General features: G+C 35.1%; 2 protein-coding genes across 2 annotated transcripts in view; both read right to left on the bottom strand.

Moving 5' to 3' along the window:
• LOC127553671 (arylsulfatase D-like) overlaps positions 1-8,024 on the bottom strand; it is a 33,601-nt gene extending 25,577 nt beyond the window's left edge. The window contains exons 1-3 of the mRNA XM_051984575.1: positions 7,756-8,024; positions 3,097-3,237; positions 585-706 (exon numbers count right to left, since the gene is read on the bottom strand). Of these exons, the coding sequence (XP_051840535.1) occupies positions 585-706; positions 3,097-3,237; positions 7,756-7,832 (340 nt within the window). The 5' untranslated portion in view covers positions 7,833-8,024. The remainder of the gene's footprint in view (positions 1-584; positions 707-3,096; positions 3,238-7,755) is intronic.
• Positions 8,025-16,562: 8,538 nt separating this feature from the next.
• The window catches only part of ARSL (arylsulfatase L), a 32,044-nt gene continuing 30,783 nt past the window's right edge, over positions 16,563-17,823 (bottom strand). The window contains exon 11 of the mRNA XM_051984576.1: positions 16,563-17,516. Within this exon, the coding sequence (XP_051840536.1) occupies positions 17,158-17,516 (359 nt within the window). The 3' untranslated portion in view covers positions 16,563-17,157. The remainder of the gene's footprint in view (positions 17,517-17,823) is intronic.

Below are 17,823 nucleotides of genomic sequence, written 5' to 3'. Positions count from 1 at the left end.
GATGCAACTCATCCTCCTCACTATTTGATTAATTGATTATATGAATGTAACAGTAGTCCACAACCCTTGTGGGATCAAGAAATTACCTTTTTTGTACACCATTCTCTTAAAGAGCTAGTAGGACCAAAGGATTTATTATAATTCAGCTACATGGTAATGAACCTTTCCAATTTTAGCTGTAGTTTTTGTTGATCTAGACACAACATCCTTCAAAACACTATATTTCAGTACTTTCTAGTTCAGTAAAACCCACCAGAGCTTAAAATCTTTTGCACAGCCTCTGAGAACCAAGGTCATGCCCACATTGTGATGGCCAAAATGGAATTAACTATTACCACCTCAATAGACAGATGTTTGATTCTCTAAAAACATCTCAAACATATATTGATGTTACTACCAATTTTAAAAAAAGCATGTGAATTAATGTCAGCAGACTCAGTGAATAAAAAACATGCATTTATTTTTATCCTGCATATACTTCCCCTTTAAGAAAGTACTAGTGCATCTCTTTATTGATAAAGATAGATCCAAAAGATATGAAAATCCAGAATTTACTCAGTTATTTATTACCAGCAGGTACTGACCTGATCTGAAGGCATGTCTGCCAGTCAGGAAAGCAGCTCTGCTGGGAGTACACAGAGGGGCAGCAGCTAAGTGTTGTAGAAGTTTTATTCCTTCCTTTGCAAGACGATCAATATTTGGGGTCCTAAGAAAAACAATCCGATTTCAATAAGCAAATTTTAAAGGAAATGAACATTGATTGACTTGTGAATTTGCTGAGGTACCAATGTACTATATTATTCTTTTATTTATCCATTTTAAAAAATGTAGTCAATTTCAACAAATATGAACATTTCTACATTCAAAGAACAAAGAAGAATTTTCAATATATAGCATAATACTTTAAAGGCATATATATGCATATATAATACAATCATACATATATATATCCATACATGTATAATACATATACACACATATATAATGTGAACATTATGTACTATATATTCTCCGATCCCACTTCTCTCCTTTTAAAATATTTCATTGATGATCTTTTCTTTTCTTTCCTTACTTTTTTCTTTTTTTTTTCTTTTTACAACTCTTATCACTATTCTTCTAACTCCTTTCTAAGAAAGGGGTTAACGATAGCCCCTTCTTCCTGCATTATCTGATATTTTATTCAAACAGTCACATCAGTAAAGGGACCAAAATATGAAAGATTTTTTTTTCTTAATGGCAATAAGCATTGCAAAATTAGATTTTTCTCAGTCTCTAATTTACTCACTCTGAAAGCCTCATCATTCTTTTAGCCCACCAAGTAGCCCATGGCAAAAAAGAACAATGGATTTGGAGTGAATAGAAGAGAGTTCCATCCTAGCCTTTGTAATTTACTATCAATGTGATTTCAGTGAAGTTATAAATTTCCTGGTCTTGAATTGAGAGGGAATACAGTAAAGTGGAATAGATGCTGAACTTAGAATCCAAAGAGACCTAAATTCAAATTACATTATTGACATTGGGATCAAGGCAAGTCACTAAACTGGATTAAATTATAGTTTGTTATTGTTGTTGTATCTGATTGTTTCTGACCTCCTCTATGGTTTTCTTGGCAAATATACTAAAAAAAGTTTGCCATTTTCTTCTGCAGTGGATTATGGCAAACAGCAGTTAAGTAACTTGCTTAGAATTACACAGCTAGGTACTATTAGTCATGTCTTCCTCACATCAAGTCCAGAATTCTATCTACTACAATTTGCCTATCTGTAAAATGAGAATAATTATAAAAATAACATCTATAGTAACTGACCTCATAGGTGATTTTTGTCTGGAAGAAGAGAATTTAGAAAAGTACTTCATAATCCTTAAAGTATTATGTAAATGTCAGCTATTGTTGTTGTTATTATTAGTTGCTTTATACACAAAGGTTGTTTGGGTAAAATGACCTTAGAGGTTCCTCCCAGTTTTAAATGCTATCATTCTTATGACATTATACTCATGGAATCATAGAATTTCAGAGCTGGAAGAGATCTTGGATTTTTACCCTATTTCCCTGATTTTACATATATAGAAAAAATAAACAAACATAAACAAAACAGGTCAAGACAATGTGCACATACAACTAATTATCCTCAAAATAAGGATTGGAATCAAGATATCCAACTTTTAGCCCAAAGTTCTTTTCACTATACAAGTGAAAAAAGCACTAGGAAACATGAAAGTATGATGAGGAGTCACTAATTGGTTAGTTCTGATACCTTGAACAAGCCATATTAATTTAATTAAATTCAGGAAAAAATTATAAAATGTCTGCTAACCACTAGGGAAGGTGATAGAACTGTATAAACAAAGACAAAATGAAATTGTCTTTTTCTCAATAAGCTTACATGCTAAACAAGTAATTTCTTCCAGGTCTCAGTTTTCTTATTTAATAGGGTTAGACTATATTACATGATCCTTAAGGTCCCTTGAAGCTCTAAAATTCTAATATTTTATATTGCTGGAATATTTATCTGTTGCCATCAGCTGGTGTATCCCCTGTAGTGTCAAATAATTTTATTAAGTAGACCCAAAGAATAAGGAAGGGTATGTATAAGAAAATTCATTCCAATGCCAAATATAAATGATTTGGGATTACTCACTTTGAGATTGTTCACACCATTACAGCCTCTCAATCATCACAAGTAATTAACAATTGACTATATTTAACAGGGAATTTTTTGATACATTTAGAAATACTTAGTAGTACTCTGATTTTTAGAATTGTTACAGTTACTAAAGGTGAAACTTTTTGTTTAGCACTGGGAGTATCTGAATTATTTTACATGAATATTTACACAGGAAAAAAAAAATGAAGGTGAACATGTATTCATTCAGTACACTGATTTCTCAACAAAACAAAATCCTACGGTAATTTCCAAAATCTTTTTAGCACTAAGAGATGTGAAATGCAAATTTCACAAAGCATGATTTCATGCTTATAAAGGCTTGGTTTCCTCTTTTTCTTGAAATAAATGTCAGCATTTTTAATTCTTGTCCAGTAAGCTAGTTTTCTTTTCAGTAAATAAAACTGACATGGTCATTGTTTGTAGCTCTTACCTTAGTGTGTCATTACCATAACATCCCAGATCCCCAATGCCAAGGTCATCTGCCATTATCAAGACAATGTTTGGTTTTGAATCATTTGCTGCACAAATTCCTAGAAGTAGATATGTGACAAGTAGAATGGAGAAGTAGGTCCTAAAAATGAAAAATAACACATAATAAAAAGGTAAATGACTCGTGACAAACTAATATAAAGCCCTATGTATTTTAGATAGATGCTCAAATGTCTGTTCTGCTTCATTCTGTGTAGTAGATAAACATGAATCACACAGAAGATGGCTGATGTCACCCTTCATGATTAGCAAAAGTAAAGGTTTAGAATCCCTCTAAAACAATAGGCATTTTCTACAAGATGTCAGTATGCCTTTAAAGCCATTCTCAACACCTGATTTTTAAGAAAATATGGAAGATAATGGCATGTCCTAATTGTCATATATCCTTTCTTTCTCAGGAATTTTAATCAGCAGAATGAAAGCAGGGAAGATGTCTAGCTGCATCAGTAGTCCCAGCATTAGTTTCCATTTAAAGTACTGATTGGAACATTTCCAACTTTCCAACTGTCAGATCTTAGTCTGACATCAGCTGCTTCCATAAAACTGGGCTCTTTTAGAAAGTGACTTTAGCTTTGAGTCTTGTGTTTTCCATTCTTTGGTTGAACATCTTAGTGATGTGATTTAATCTTAATGATCACAATCCCAGAGATTCTGTTCAAACACACAGAATTTCAACTCACATCATGTACTTCCATGTGTACCTTCTCTGTGTAGTTTAACATTAATACTTTAGTTATGAACTGTGTGAAGATATTTGACATTGTGACAGAGACTGTTGGGAAAAAGAGACCAGATGAATAAATTAGGAAGATTCTCCATTTTGGAAACTAATCTTTAATTCAAAGAGACTATGAGGATTCTTGCTGTTGAAAGCAGTTTAGCAGGTATGGTAACTGTGATGGTTAGGATCAAAGCAATAAGATGCTACAGCACTGAATAGATCTGGTTGGTGAGTCACCTCTCACCTTTTCAAAGACATTTTCCTTTTACCTTTTACTTTGAGTTATATATGAAGGCACTGTGTTAACCATCTCTTCTCAGCTGTCTGAGCAGGGTGGGGGAAGGAATAAACAAAACCCAAACCTTGCTTTTTTCTTGCTCTTTCAGTCAGAAGTATTAAAGCATTAGTCCTGTAATTCTAATCAAGTACACTGCTTAGCACTTCACAAGTCTCTTCCCCTTTTTTGATTTCTATTCATTCCTTTTTGTTCTTGGATTTCAAAGTGCTAGATAAAAATAAATCAATGCTATGCTTTCTTCTGTGTTATTTGTGCAATAGAAGTTGGGGATAGATGGGGATGGAGTCGGGGATGAGTGAATATGGATTATACAATTAACTGTTCCAGCACCAGATGGGGAGGCAGGAGTTACGGTGTGGAAGCAACTTTCCCCTAGAATTCATTTGGTGGTGTTGCCTGTAACAACTTTTGTTCCTCTCCTACATGAGCAGGAGAATTAAAACAAATATGGAGATTTAAGGAAAGAATATGCTAATTTCATCAGTATAGACAACAATATGAATGATACAGTAAGAACTCTCCCTTACTCCTTTTTGACAATTCTGATTCTAAATGCTAGACTATTTCACTACGATGATTTAGTCATACCCTTAAAGGAGAAGTTTTAGATTTTTACTTATAGGTTCTCAATATCCTCAATCTTTGCTTTGGCTAGACAACAATAAAGACATAAAGACAAAAATTAAGTATTGCATTTGAGAAACCTGGACTTTGATCTTGTCTTTGATATTTTCTAGCTTTTTGATCAGGGATGTGACATTTAAACTTTTTTTTTTATGTTGAAAACTTTCTTTTCTTTTTTTTTTATTAATAGCTTTTTATTTACAAGTTATGTGCATGGGTAATTTTACAGCATTGACAATTGCCAAACCTTTTGTTGCAATTTTTCCCCTCCTTCTCCCCACCCTCTCCCCTAGATGGCAGGATGATCAATACATGTTAAATATGTTAAAGTATAAATTAAATACAAAATAAGTATACATGTCCAAACTGTTATTTTGCTGTACAAAAAGGATCAGGCTCTGAAATAGTGTACAATTAGCCTGTGAAAGAAATAAAAAATGCAGGTGAACAAAAATATAGGGATTGGGAATTCTATGTAATGGTTCTTAGTCATCTCCCAGAGTTCTTTCACTGAGTGTAACTGGTTCAGTTCATTACTGCTCCATTGGAACAGATTTGGTTCATCTCATTGCTGAAGATGGCCAGATCCATCAGAACTGATCATTATATAGTATTGTTGTTGAGGTATATAATGATCTCCTGGTTCTGCTCATTTCACTCAGCATCAGTTCATGTAAGTCTCTCCAGGCCTTTCTGAAATCATCCTGTTGGTCATTTCTTACAGAACAACAATATTCCATAACATTCACATACCACAGTTTATTCAGCCATTCTCCAATTGATGGGCATACACTCAGTTTCCATTTTCTGGCCACTACAAAGATACTTGCCACAAACATTTTTGCACATACAGGTTCCTTTCCATTCTTTAAGATTTCTTTGGGATATAAGTCCAGTAGTAACACTGCTGGATCAAAGGGTATGACAGTTTGATAACTTTTTGAGCATAGTTCCAAATTTCTCTCCAGAATGGCTGGATGTATTCACAATTCCACCAACAGACATTTAGCCTTTTTAAAATCTTAGTTTCCTGGTAAAATGGTATTGATTCTGCTATGATTAATAAAATTATGCATGATTTCAAATGCCATACTTTTCATTTCACTGTTTTGCTGAAGTAATAAGCATAAAAAAAAAAAAATGAACCAGAAGGAGTTATACAGAAAACAATGAAGTTACAAGGTTAGCTTACTCCAGTGATCAGCTATATGAGATGATGCTTAAATTTAAAAGGCAAAAAGCTTTTTATTGATTTTTTTAATAATGAATTTTTCTTGTTGGTGGCAGCCCTCTTTGTAGTGGCCAGAAACTGGAAACTGAGTGGATGCCCATCAATTGGAGAATGGCTGAATAAACTGGGTATATGAATTTATGGAATATTGTTGTTCTGTAAGAAATGACCAACAGAATGATTTCAGAAAGGCCTGGAGAGACTTACATGAACTGATGCTGAGTGAAATGAGCAGGACCAGAAGATCATTATATACTTCAACAACAATATTATATGATGATCAATTCTGATGGACGTGGCCCTCTTAAACAATGTGATGAACCAAATCAGTACCAGTAGGGCAGTAATGAATTGAACCAGCTACACCCAGAGAAAGAACTCTGGGAAATTAGTATGAACCACTACATAGAATTCCTAATCCGTCTCTTTTTGTCTGCCACCGCCTGAATTTTTTATTTCCTTCACAGGCTAATTGTACACTACTTCAAAGTCTGATTCTTTTTGTACAGCAAAATAACTGTATGGACATGTATACTTATATTGTATTTAACATATACTTTAACATATTTAACATGTATTGGTCAACCTGCCATCTGGGGGAAGGGGTGGGAGGAAGGAGGGAAAAATTGCAACAAAAGGTTTTGCAATTGTCAGTGCTGAAAAATTACCCATGCATATATCTCATAAATAAAAAGCTATAATAATTTTTTAAAAATTATTTTAAAAAGTAATGAATTTTTCTGCAAATAAGCCAGCAGATGTCCCTACACCATCATCAAAGTTTAGCGAGCACTGTTTGTTTGCACTGCAGCCAAACCAGTAAAGAGTTCAGAAAGTAAATTTATTAAGACAAAAAGGAAATCGATTTATCGCTGAAGAAAGGGAACCAAAAGACAGCTTAGGAGGGCAGTGTCAAACATGTGTATAATGTATTCCAGCCTATTTGTATTTTCCCAAGCTTAAGACATTGAAAACCAAACTGAAAATGATCTCAGGATCAGTACCAGTGAAAGAAAGTAGTCAGTTAGAGGGACTGACAGTCTCTGTCTTTCCACGTTTCTTATCTTTGATTTTACTTTCCACTTTTTTTCGTATTCCAAATTACGTTTTCTGCGTTGATAATCCGGGTCCCCTTCCCCACCGGAACCCCAACTCCAATCCCTCAATGTGCAGAAACATATTTTCAATTTAAAAAACATACTGTAAATGTTTCTTGCGAAACAATGGCTGATTTTTCATAACAGTAGCCATTTTGAAAGTAAATCTCATACAAGCAAGTTCCAGTAAAAACAACAGGAGCAAAGAGTCTGGAACATTTTGTAATCTCTGCCCGAGGCAGAACGCTGGGGTCTCATTTCTGCGCAGTGCAGGCAGAATCCCTGGATATTGCCAGGAATGCTCACGCGTGCCCCGGGCCCAGAGGAAAAGAGAAAAGGGTGCTACCTCCAGGCGCCCTAATACTCACAATCAGGAACCAGAAAACGTCACAAGAGGAGAGTAACTGAGCGAGGGTGGAAACATTCAGAGGGAGCATGCCTTGCAAAAATGAAGAATTAAGTGACTAGACTTGGATGTAGTTTCTTTGCGTTTTGTTTAAAAGAAATAAAGAAAAACCCGACTTTAAAATGTCTACATATTCAACCACACAAAACAAGTGGCTTCAGGGTGAAAAACACAGGGTGGGTAGCTTAGAATCCCCGGAACACCAGCACAGTAATTTACACACCTGCAAGGAATAAGGGCGTCATTCAGTCTGCACCTCTCACGTCTTTCTGTGATCGGGGTCCACCCGCCGACCCCCATTCGCAAAACAATCGAAAGAGCACAGGAAAAAAACAGCAGGGTTCAAAGGCTCCAAGCCAGAAGTGAGAACCAGGAAGAGCTTAATTTGCGGCAATGAGATAAAACCTAGGGAAGGGGAATTGTAAACCTGGACCAGTCTGGCGGAATAGCCCTTTGAGGGAACGCTGGAAAATTCTTATGGGGTCTTTAAAAAAAGAATGTGTGTGTGTGTGTGTGTGTGTGTGTGTTAGAAAAGCAGGCAGAAAGACAGATAAAAAAGTGTTTTGTGTGTGAGAGACAGAGACAGAGAAACAGAAATAGACAAGAAATGTAGACTCTGTGTGTGTGTGTGTGTGTGTGTGTGTGTGTGTGTGTGTGACCAGATGCCTAAAGGAAAATAAGTAGGGAAAATGACCCTTCCTTCCTTAAGCTTCGTTAAGAAGTGCTCATTTGAAAGCCCAGTTTGTTCTCTTGCAAAACTATGTTCCCATTGTAAAGCATTAGACTTAATCTGAAGCTCTAAGAAAGTTAGCTATATTTAAAACTCAAGGAATTATTCCACGCATAATAGATAATACCGCCTAGTATCAACACAACAACTTTCTTTAGTCGGGAACCAAAAGGTTTTGTGCGAGACAGTTAATTTTCAATATATCATTTTTATGTCTGCCTTCTTCACACCTGAAAAGGTCTAAATACTGGAGTGTTAAGTGGTTGGCTTGAGGCAACACAGAAACAGGATTATTTCATCCATACCAACATTTAAAATGTCTATTCAGAATGATGTATTTCTTCAATAATACATAGCTCAGCATATTGTTTTATAGCAAAATGAATAGCAGATAAAACATAGGACAAAAATCCTGTCTTCTGAAGTTTACAATACATCTCAATTTATTCTGAGGTATTTAAGCACATAATTTGGTGCAGGGGATAAAGTGCTGGGCCTGGAATCTGAAACATTTAAGGTCAAATCTAGCCTCCACATACTTATCAGCTTTGTGGTCCTGGGTGAGACATTCAATTTTTATTTACTTCAGGTTCCTCATTTATAAAATACGGATAATAATAGCCCTTACCTCCTGAAGTTGTTGTGAGGATTAAATTAAATAATAATTATAAAATGCCTGGCAGAATGCCTAGCTCATAGAAAGCACTAATTATACTTATCATCATTATCAACAACATCATCATTAACATCATTTTCATTATATTGAGTGTTAACTTAATCATTCCAAATAAGAACTTCTACATCCTCTAGCACCTTCAACTTTTGAGCCCTGTTTAATGTGTTGTTTTTCTACAGTGGAATGTGGGATCCTTGAGGGCAAGGACTGACTTTTTTTTTTTTTTTTTGCTTATTCATTGGGGTCAAGACACAGTGTATCTAACTGTAGCTGATCAGACCAATACAATGTGCCCAGAAGTTTTGCCACAAGTTGGACACAAATAGTCCATATGAATATTTGGAGTGAAATTGTCTCTAAATTTGCACATCTCATGTTTCTTTTGAGCTCTAGCAATTCTGCTTTGCTCTCTTTTCTTGGTGTTAATTGTTAGACTAAAATCAACAAAATAACAGAGAATTAATTCATATTTTGTTTTATCTCAGCCTCAGAGGCTGCAGTAAGTACACAATCATTTGCAAACATTTGCAGCCTTTTCAAGTTAAATAATTTATTATCAGCCTAGAAGTTGATCTTGATGTTATTTTCATTCACATGAAAGGTGTCTGATAACATCACTAAAAACATGCTAAAAAGTGTAGGAGCACTTCCTAGCTGTGTGACGCTGGACAAGTCACTTAACCCACAAAAAAAAAAAAAAAGTGTAGGAGCAAGCACACAGACCACTCATGAAACTACATTGCCTGTTGCATAGATGATCATTATCCAGGAGAAGAATGAGTCTATAAAGGAGAACTTGACTGTAGCAAGAAACTTGGCAGCAATAATTAAGAAAAAGACCTCCTTTGTGAATGTTAGAGGACAAATTATTTTCATTTCCTTTATAGAAATAGACAATGAAGACATACTTGAACTCCTGGGAAATAGTGTATGTAATACAGAAAATTTCTCTTAACTTTTGTATGAACAATGGACCTCCTGTCTTGTAAATCTCAGGTGCAATAGCATCAGCTCTTTGCCACACAAGAAAACCTTAATAACATGCAAAACCTCTTCTTCAGTTGGAAATTCAGCTAGAGAGGGATTGACTTCAACCTGTGGTACTGAAAATAGTTTCAGCATTGATTGATAATAGTCTGTTGAGAACACTATGGAATACTTCAGGCCATCTATCTAGGATCCTGCCTTTATCACTAATTAATGTGATTCCATCAGTGCTGAGTAGTTGTGATGCACCATAGGTCTTTGGCTCATAAATAGCCTTCAGGACATGATAAAAGTGCTTTGGTTTGTTATCATCAGAATAAGACTGAATTTCATTGCCTTTTTACTGAGCCAAGAATTCTGCAATCTAGCTTCACTTGCATTATTGTGATGAAATTCAGTAAATGCTGCTTTTTAAAAGATGGATGGATTAAAAGATGGCTGATAAACCGTGAGAGTTTCTCATTTTATGTTTAACAACTTCTGAATTTCCCTATCATTTTTATCAATACAATTTTGATGTTTTCAAGTATTCTGGCCCAGATGAGTAAATCTAATGCTATACACTAAATTTCTGAAAGCTGCCACTCCTTTTCTGTTCCATTGTTCCCAATTACTTGTTATCCCAACTGGCAAGAAGCTCTTCATGCTTAGACAAGGGTTCTAATCTGTTGACTTTAAGTCTTCTGGTTGTTGTTTTGCATTGTCAACACTTTTGTTGAATAAGAATGTTTATCTTGAAGAGGGTAAGTCATGATTCCTGTCTATCTCTTTTTACAATGGCATAATCTACATGGAACACATTACTTAATAGACTTATGGACAGGCAAATAATTTATCAATTAAAAAAGAGATGGAGAGCAAAATTAGGTGTAAAATGGATTGTTTTTTCTTTTGCTGAGGCAATTGGGGTTAAGTGACTTGCCCAGGGTCACACAATTAGGAAGTATTTCAGGCCACATTTGAACTCAGGTCCCCTGACTTCAGAGTCAGTGCTCTATCCACTGTGTCAACTAGCTGCCCCATTTCTCTTATAGTTGTTCCCTTTTGCTCTGATATTTTTCCCCCAAGATGATTCATAAAGAAATGTGTATTTTTTTTAAAAAATTAATGTACATATATAATCAGAAAAAAGAAAGCAATAAAATTTTTTTAAAAAGGAAATTAAAAAAAGGCTGCTCCGAGGTAGCTAGATGGCATAGTTGGGGCACCTCTATGGTACTGTGCATAGAGCACTGACCCTGGAGTCAGGAAAACCTGAGTTCAAATGTGACCTCAGACACTTAACACTTCCTAGCTATGTGACTCTGGGTAAGTCATTTAACCCAAAATGTGTGCAGGGTTGTTACTACTGCTCCCAGTGTATCCACACTTGCTGCTTTGTCACTTGATGTGACTTTGATGAAGGGTAGAATGGTATAAATGATATCACTTTACTTAGAGTAATGGCTCGCATGTAGATAGTGCTTTAAGGTTTACAAAGTACTTTATGAATATTATCTCATTTTATTCTCCCTACAGTTATATAAATTGCTATATAAATTATATATTTATATATTAGATGTTTACATAATACATAAATTATATAAATAGCATATGTAATGCAATATATATCATATATAACTGTTATATATTTATTTAAATAGAGTAATAACTAGCATATTCATAGTGACTTAAGGTTTGCAAAGTACTTTACAAATATTATTTCATTTTATTCTTCCCACAATTATGGGAGGTAGATGCTACTTTTATCTTTATTTACAGTTAAGGAAACTGAGAAAGACAGAGAGTGACTTTCTCAGGTTTACACAGCTAGGCAGAATATGAGACCATATTGGAGCTTGGGATATCTTGACTCTAGGCCCAAAACTTTCCATTGTGCCATCTTGATGAATATAATGAAGGCTGAGCATCATGAAAGCTATGAAATTGTTCAAGGTAAAGTAAGTAAAGCCAAAAAAAAAATGCTACATGCAATGACTGCAACAAACTGAATGTAAAGAACAACAAACACAAAACATTTAAACTAAAATATGTGAAATTATAATGATCAAGTTTAGTTCTAAAAAAGTTATACTCCTTTATAGAGGTCAGGACTTTTGAGAATAGAATGTTGCATCAGAATTTTTCAATAAGTTGATTGACTTTACTGAATATTTTTTTTTCCATTCCCTTAAACAATTATTTATAAAGAATGGCTTTCTGGGAAGGGTGAGTGTAGGTAATATAAAACAAAAGATATCAATAAAATATTTTTAAATTCAACAAATACCAGAAAGATCTTAACAGTCTTTTTTATAAGTGGGAGCAAGGAGACTGTGACTGTGGGACTGTGACTGAGGACATTCAAATGGTTGCCACTTAATTTTTGAACATATAATTTCTTTGATGGTTTAATTAGAAATGTATCACCAAGTTAGTCATAGATTATTATTTTTACTACCATTATTATTATTAATGAGCAGCTAGGTTGCATAGTGGATAGATCTTAAATCAGGAAGACTTATCTTTCTGAGTTTAATCTGGTCTTAGACATTTAGCAGCCTGGTGTCCCTGGAAAAGCCATTTAACCCTGCTTTCCTCAGTTTTCCCATCTGTAAAATGAATTAAAAAAAGAAATAACAAACCATTCCAGGATCTTTGCTAAGAAAATATCAAAAGGGGTCACAAGCAGTCAGATATGAATGAAATAACTGAGCAATCACCAGAACAATTATTATTATCATTTTGCCACAAGTTTCAAAAAACATCTATTAAATTATTAAAGCATAGGAGTATAGAACCTTGTTAATTCCCCCCTATAATTTAACTGGTAAGGACACTGAGGCTTATAGATCTTAAATGACCCTTACCAAATTACAGGAATAGGGATAGACCTGGAATTTGCATCTTAGTCCTCTAATTCCACATCTAGCATTTTACATGCTACTATTTTCTAGAGAAATTTAAACCTATGTAGTAGTAGAGCATTTTTGTTATATAGACTAGGCTCATTTTCCTAGCCACTGCCAAGTTACACCGTAACAAGCATTTATTAAGCTCTTACTACATACCAACCACTGTGCTAAATCCTGAAAATACAAATATAATACAAATACAAATGCCAAAATCTCTGCCTGTAATGGGCTGAGACTTGAGTTGGTGCACTGAGGTCCCAAGCACGTGAGGCTAAATAGTAATTGGACCATACTCTATTAATATATAAGCTTGGAGAAAAAATGGCCTCCGCCCACTCTTTGTGTAAGTCCTGATGTGTTGTATAGGAAATGACGTTTTTGGTGGGTGGAAGCAAGGGAGTGGAAAGGGAAGTTAAAGGAGAGACTGCTGGCTGGCATCTTGTCACAGCTGCTCGCATTGCTATCGCGACAGCCCTTCACCTCTGATCCCCCTCTGCTAGCTGGCTTTCTGTCGCAGCTGGCCATATTGCTATCGCAATCCTTCTGGCCCATATTGCTATCGCAATCCTTTTTCACCTCTTCACTTCAATAAAGATTGAAGATTTTCCCCTTAACCTGAATTCCTGACTCCGGCTGATTTTAAATACACGTCATCTGCTCCCGAGGAGCTTACATTCTAATAGAAGACAACTCAAAAGGAAGCTTAAAACATATAAGTTGTGGTCTGTAGGCAGGAGACAAAAGTGTCAAAGACAAAGTTTGGATTGAGTGCAAACTGGAGATGAATGAGACATAAATAATCTGGTCATCCTCCTTAAATGTATATTCTGGAAAGAATCATCTAATCAGAGGGATAGTCTATATGGAGGGTTAGAGAGCATTTCCAAAGCGAATTTCAGGGACTGAGTGAGTTTTCATGATAAAGAGATTTTGTAGCATAGTAAGGACATCTGGAGTGCATCCTGGAAAAGAATGAGCATGTTTTCTGCACCACCTAGAGCATAAAAAAAGCTAGATTTCAAAAACTCAGTACCACCTCAGACAAAAGATATTCCATTACTGAGTAAATCAACATTTGCTTTTGAATGAGATAATTTTTTTATGGAGAATAGGGGAGCTGAGTCCACCTGATCCTGTTGAATATATCTTCTAGTCTAACTCTTCTAAGTGACTGGAACAAGAACAAGTAGGTGGCTATATGGAGTCCAAGGATAAAGCCCAAATTTAATATAAATTGAGAACTACTTTGTGTAACTTTTTGAAGTTTGCTTTAGCAAAGTTTATCTTCCCATTTGTAAAATAAGACTGATTAAATTTTTCTCATGAAAAGTTCAGTAGTCATTTGGGTCAGCAACCAAAGAGAGGGCAACAAGATTTGACTACTGATGGCCTTGCCAGTCATGTCTTTGCCTCTTCTACATTTAAATGAGACTCCAATAATAGTGTAGTCCAGGATATGTGCCACTTCTTGAACTCAGAGATACTTAACTAGCAAGGAGACTCTTAATGATCAGTCACTCATCAATTTGCACCTTTATCCCTCCCTATATTTGCTCATCACTAGCTTTTAGTTTTCCCCTAAAAGGGTTTAGAAATATTTTCTTAAAAAAAAAAAAGATTAAAAATTTATTTTGAGAAATTCTGGAGTTTTAAATAGAAGTGACCATTTTATGATATGAAAGGCAAGGTGTGTTTTGTGTTTCATTTTTACATTGTGGTGATATGAGGTGGCAGAGAGAGTACCTGGTTTCTAGTCAGGAGTTTAGAACCTTATTTGAATTTTGCCTCTGAGATTCAGTAGCTGGGCTATTATAGACAATTCATCCCTCCTTTCTAAGCCTCAGTTTTCTCCTTTGTAAGATGAATATAATTCCTGAAGTATAGACTTTTCTCAAAAGACAAATGAAGTGAAATATGTAAACAACTTTGTAAACATTAAATGGCTTGTATAAGGTCAATAATTATACAGATACAGTGAGAATAGATTTGTAGACAACAGGAAAATCAAGGAAGGTCAAGCTCATTTTAGGAAGCTAGGTTATGCAGTGAGTAGAGTGTTGGACTTTAAGTCAGGAAGACCTAAGTGAAAACTTTTCAGTTCCTAGCTGAATGAGTCACTTACCTCAATTCCTGTTAAATGGAAAGAATAATAGCATCTACCTCCCAGGTTGCTGTAAAGATAAAATTATATGCTGTCTATGAAGTTCATAGCTTAAAGCCTATTAACAAAAGACAAGCCTCTTTGGTGGAAATTAATTTCTCCATGCCATAGCGTTAGTAAGAGCTGAAGAGAAGAGACATCTTGGTCTTCTTGATTCTAGCTTGTAAAGAGAATGCATATAGTTCTAGATTCTCTTCAGGAGGAATTCCTAAAGGAAAAGACTCTGAAAGAAGCTGACATGTAGAGGAGCCAGCACCTTGATCATGTCATCACCTCTTATTATCCTATGAACTTGGGGGAATTTGCCTTTGGGGTGAGATCTGGAAGTCAGTGTCTATTTCTCTCTGTCTCTCCCTGGAGCTGAGATAGTTCTTCTCCAGGGGAAAAGTGTATTCATTCTGTGCATTGTCTGGTTTATTCTCATTAGTATATTTTGTTGGAGTTAAGGTGATATTTGTGGCAAGGAGAGCAAAACCTTGGATATATAGCTTGAGGCATTCCTTTCTTGTTAAGGGATAGCAATCTGGAGCTCAATTTGAGTCTGTAAATTATTTCCCATAGACGACTTATCTACCTACACACCTATATATATATATATGTTTTAATTTTTCTGGAGTGTAGATATAATTCTAGTTTAGCACTCGTTCTTTGAGGAAAACAGAACGTCCAGATTGTGGTGCTAATATTCTGTTCCCTTTTTGGGTCAGAATCAAATTTTCTTTTGGAGAAATGTGGGCATAGGAGGCTCTAGAAAAATTTATTCATATCTGTCTTCCTATAAACTACAGGTGGACAGATCCACATGGACATACATAACTTATAAGGTAAATACTTCCCTCTATACACATGTCCCCTACAATTTGCAATCTTTAAAGTGCTATATAAATACTTGCTACTGTTATTAGAGGGAAATGAAGTTTTACTGACCCAAATACCACAGATTAATTTTCTATATGATCAAATTAGTCAAATATGTATTAAGAATTTACCTTCTCTATGTAGATAAAATGACTTATTTTCTTTCCATACTCTCTTTATTCTGGTGATTTCTATCTACCTCTATTCATTTTCCCAAGTGTATTCTATCTATAACTTCTATTCAGAAATTATACTGGAATTTTCTATTCCCTTCTGAATATTTTTATATGAAAATCCCACAAGTACCATAGATCTCTAAATATTTAAATCCATGCTCATTTCCTCCTCAAACCCAACAGACATTTAATTCACTATTGGTCCCATAAACAAAATCTTCTCAATTCCATAGGACCACAGGTTGTACACCACTGACACAGCCTTTGAAAACCTGAGATTGGATCTACCATATTGGGGATGGAGGGTTTCTGGAGAATTATTAGCAGGTAATAAATGTCACACTTTATCGTATTTCAGCACTCACTTTTAAAAATGTGATTTTGGAATAATACAGAATATTTTATCTTGCCTATCTATGTGCAATGTAAAGTGGAGAGTTACAGAAATTACTGAGAACATTCTAGGTTTCAACCTGTCATCTCTAAACCTAAAGTTCCTTTAGCTGTTTGGTTTTATTTGACAATTGTCATCAAAACTTAAATAAGAGTCACTGAGTCAGCAAAAATTTATTAAGTGAATACAAAATGCCAGGCACTTTGCTGGGTTCTAGAGTGCAAAAAAACAAAAACAAAAAAAACCAAAACCTAACCCACTTAAAAACCAGCCCTTGTTCCCAAGGAGCTCACAGTCTAAATGGGGAAAATAATATGAAAACGACTATATACAAACAAAATAAATTGGAAATAATCAACAGAGAATGTAGACTGTTATAAACACTGAGAAACTTTTTCTGGCTCTAAGGACTGGGACAGACTAAATTCAGAATCCATATATTAAACTCTATCCTTGAGACTCTGTTGGCCGTGCTCTAGCTTTTAGAAGTATAAAGAGAAGGTTTTTTTTTTTTTTTAATTTGTTTTTACTTTGTTATTTCTTATATTTGTTTGTTTTCTGATTATTTGTCCTATGGGACAATGTTATAAGTTCTATAGTATTAAGAATTTAATTAGTGGATATTTTAAAAATACTACATTTTATTTTGGCTATCACATTTTTACATAGGTAATTTTACAGTGGCTCTCCATATGCATCCCATGTGAAGAATCAGGGACTTTTGTAACTTCTACGTTTCCAATATTTTCTTATTTATGGTCCTCTTCCCAATCACACCAGCACAATGGGAATGTGCCACAACATGGCTGAAGCCATGGTTTCCACATGTTATTAAAAGTGCTGAGTTGCTCCGAAACTGGTGTCAGTGTCGCCCGATGTTCTTGTACAGCATGTTCTACTTTTTCAATTACTAAAGCAAATAAGGGCTCAGTGTCAGGTGAAAGGGGGTGAGCCTCAGAAGGATCCTTTGAGAGATCAAACAACAAAGGTGGGTCATGGTGAATTACACCCTTTCCAAAACAGGGGCAAACTCCTCTTCCATAGCAGGCACCAGAACCCTTTGGGTGGAATATTGGGGTCATATAATGTACTTTCCACACTATACCACCTGAAAGAAGAAAATACAGAGTTTGAAGGTGCAACTCAGGAGTCAGACTCCTGAATTATTTGAACCACTTAAAGATTTTCATTCAGATTTTAATATATTCTAACAAGAAGCAGCATGATAGAGTTGAGAGAAAGTCATTCATGAATACAGGAAGTTTGTTGTTGTTACTTGGTTTTTTCCAACACTTTGTGACCTCTTTGGGGATTTTATTGCTAGAGATACTAGAGTGGTTTACAATTTCCTTCTCCAGCTCATTTTATAGATGAGCAAACTGAGGCAAACAGAGTTAATGGTTAAGTGACTTGCT

The sequence above is a fragment of the Antechinus flavipes genome, chromosome 3 (genome assembly GCF_016432865.1).
Source record: "Antechinus flavipes isolate AdamAnt ecotype Samford, QLD, Australia chromosome 3, AdamAnt_v2, whole genome shotgun sequence".
NCBI lineage: Eukaryota > Metazoa > Chordata > Mammalia > Dasyuromorphia > Dasyuridae > Antechinus > Antechinus flavipes.
This window is presented reverse-complemented; position numbering and strand designations above follow the sequence as displayed.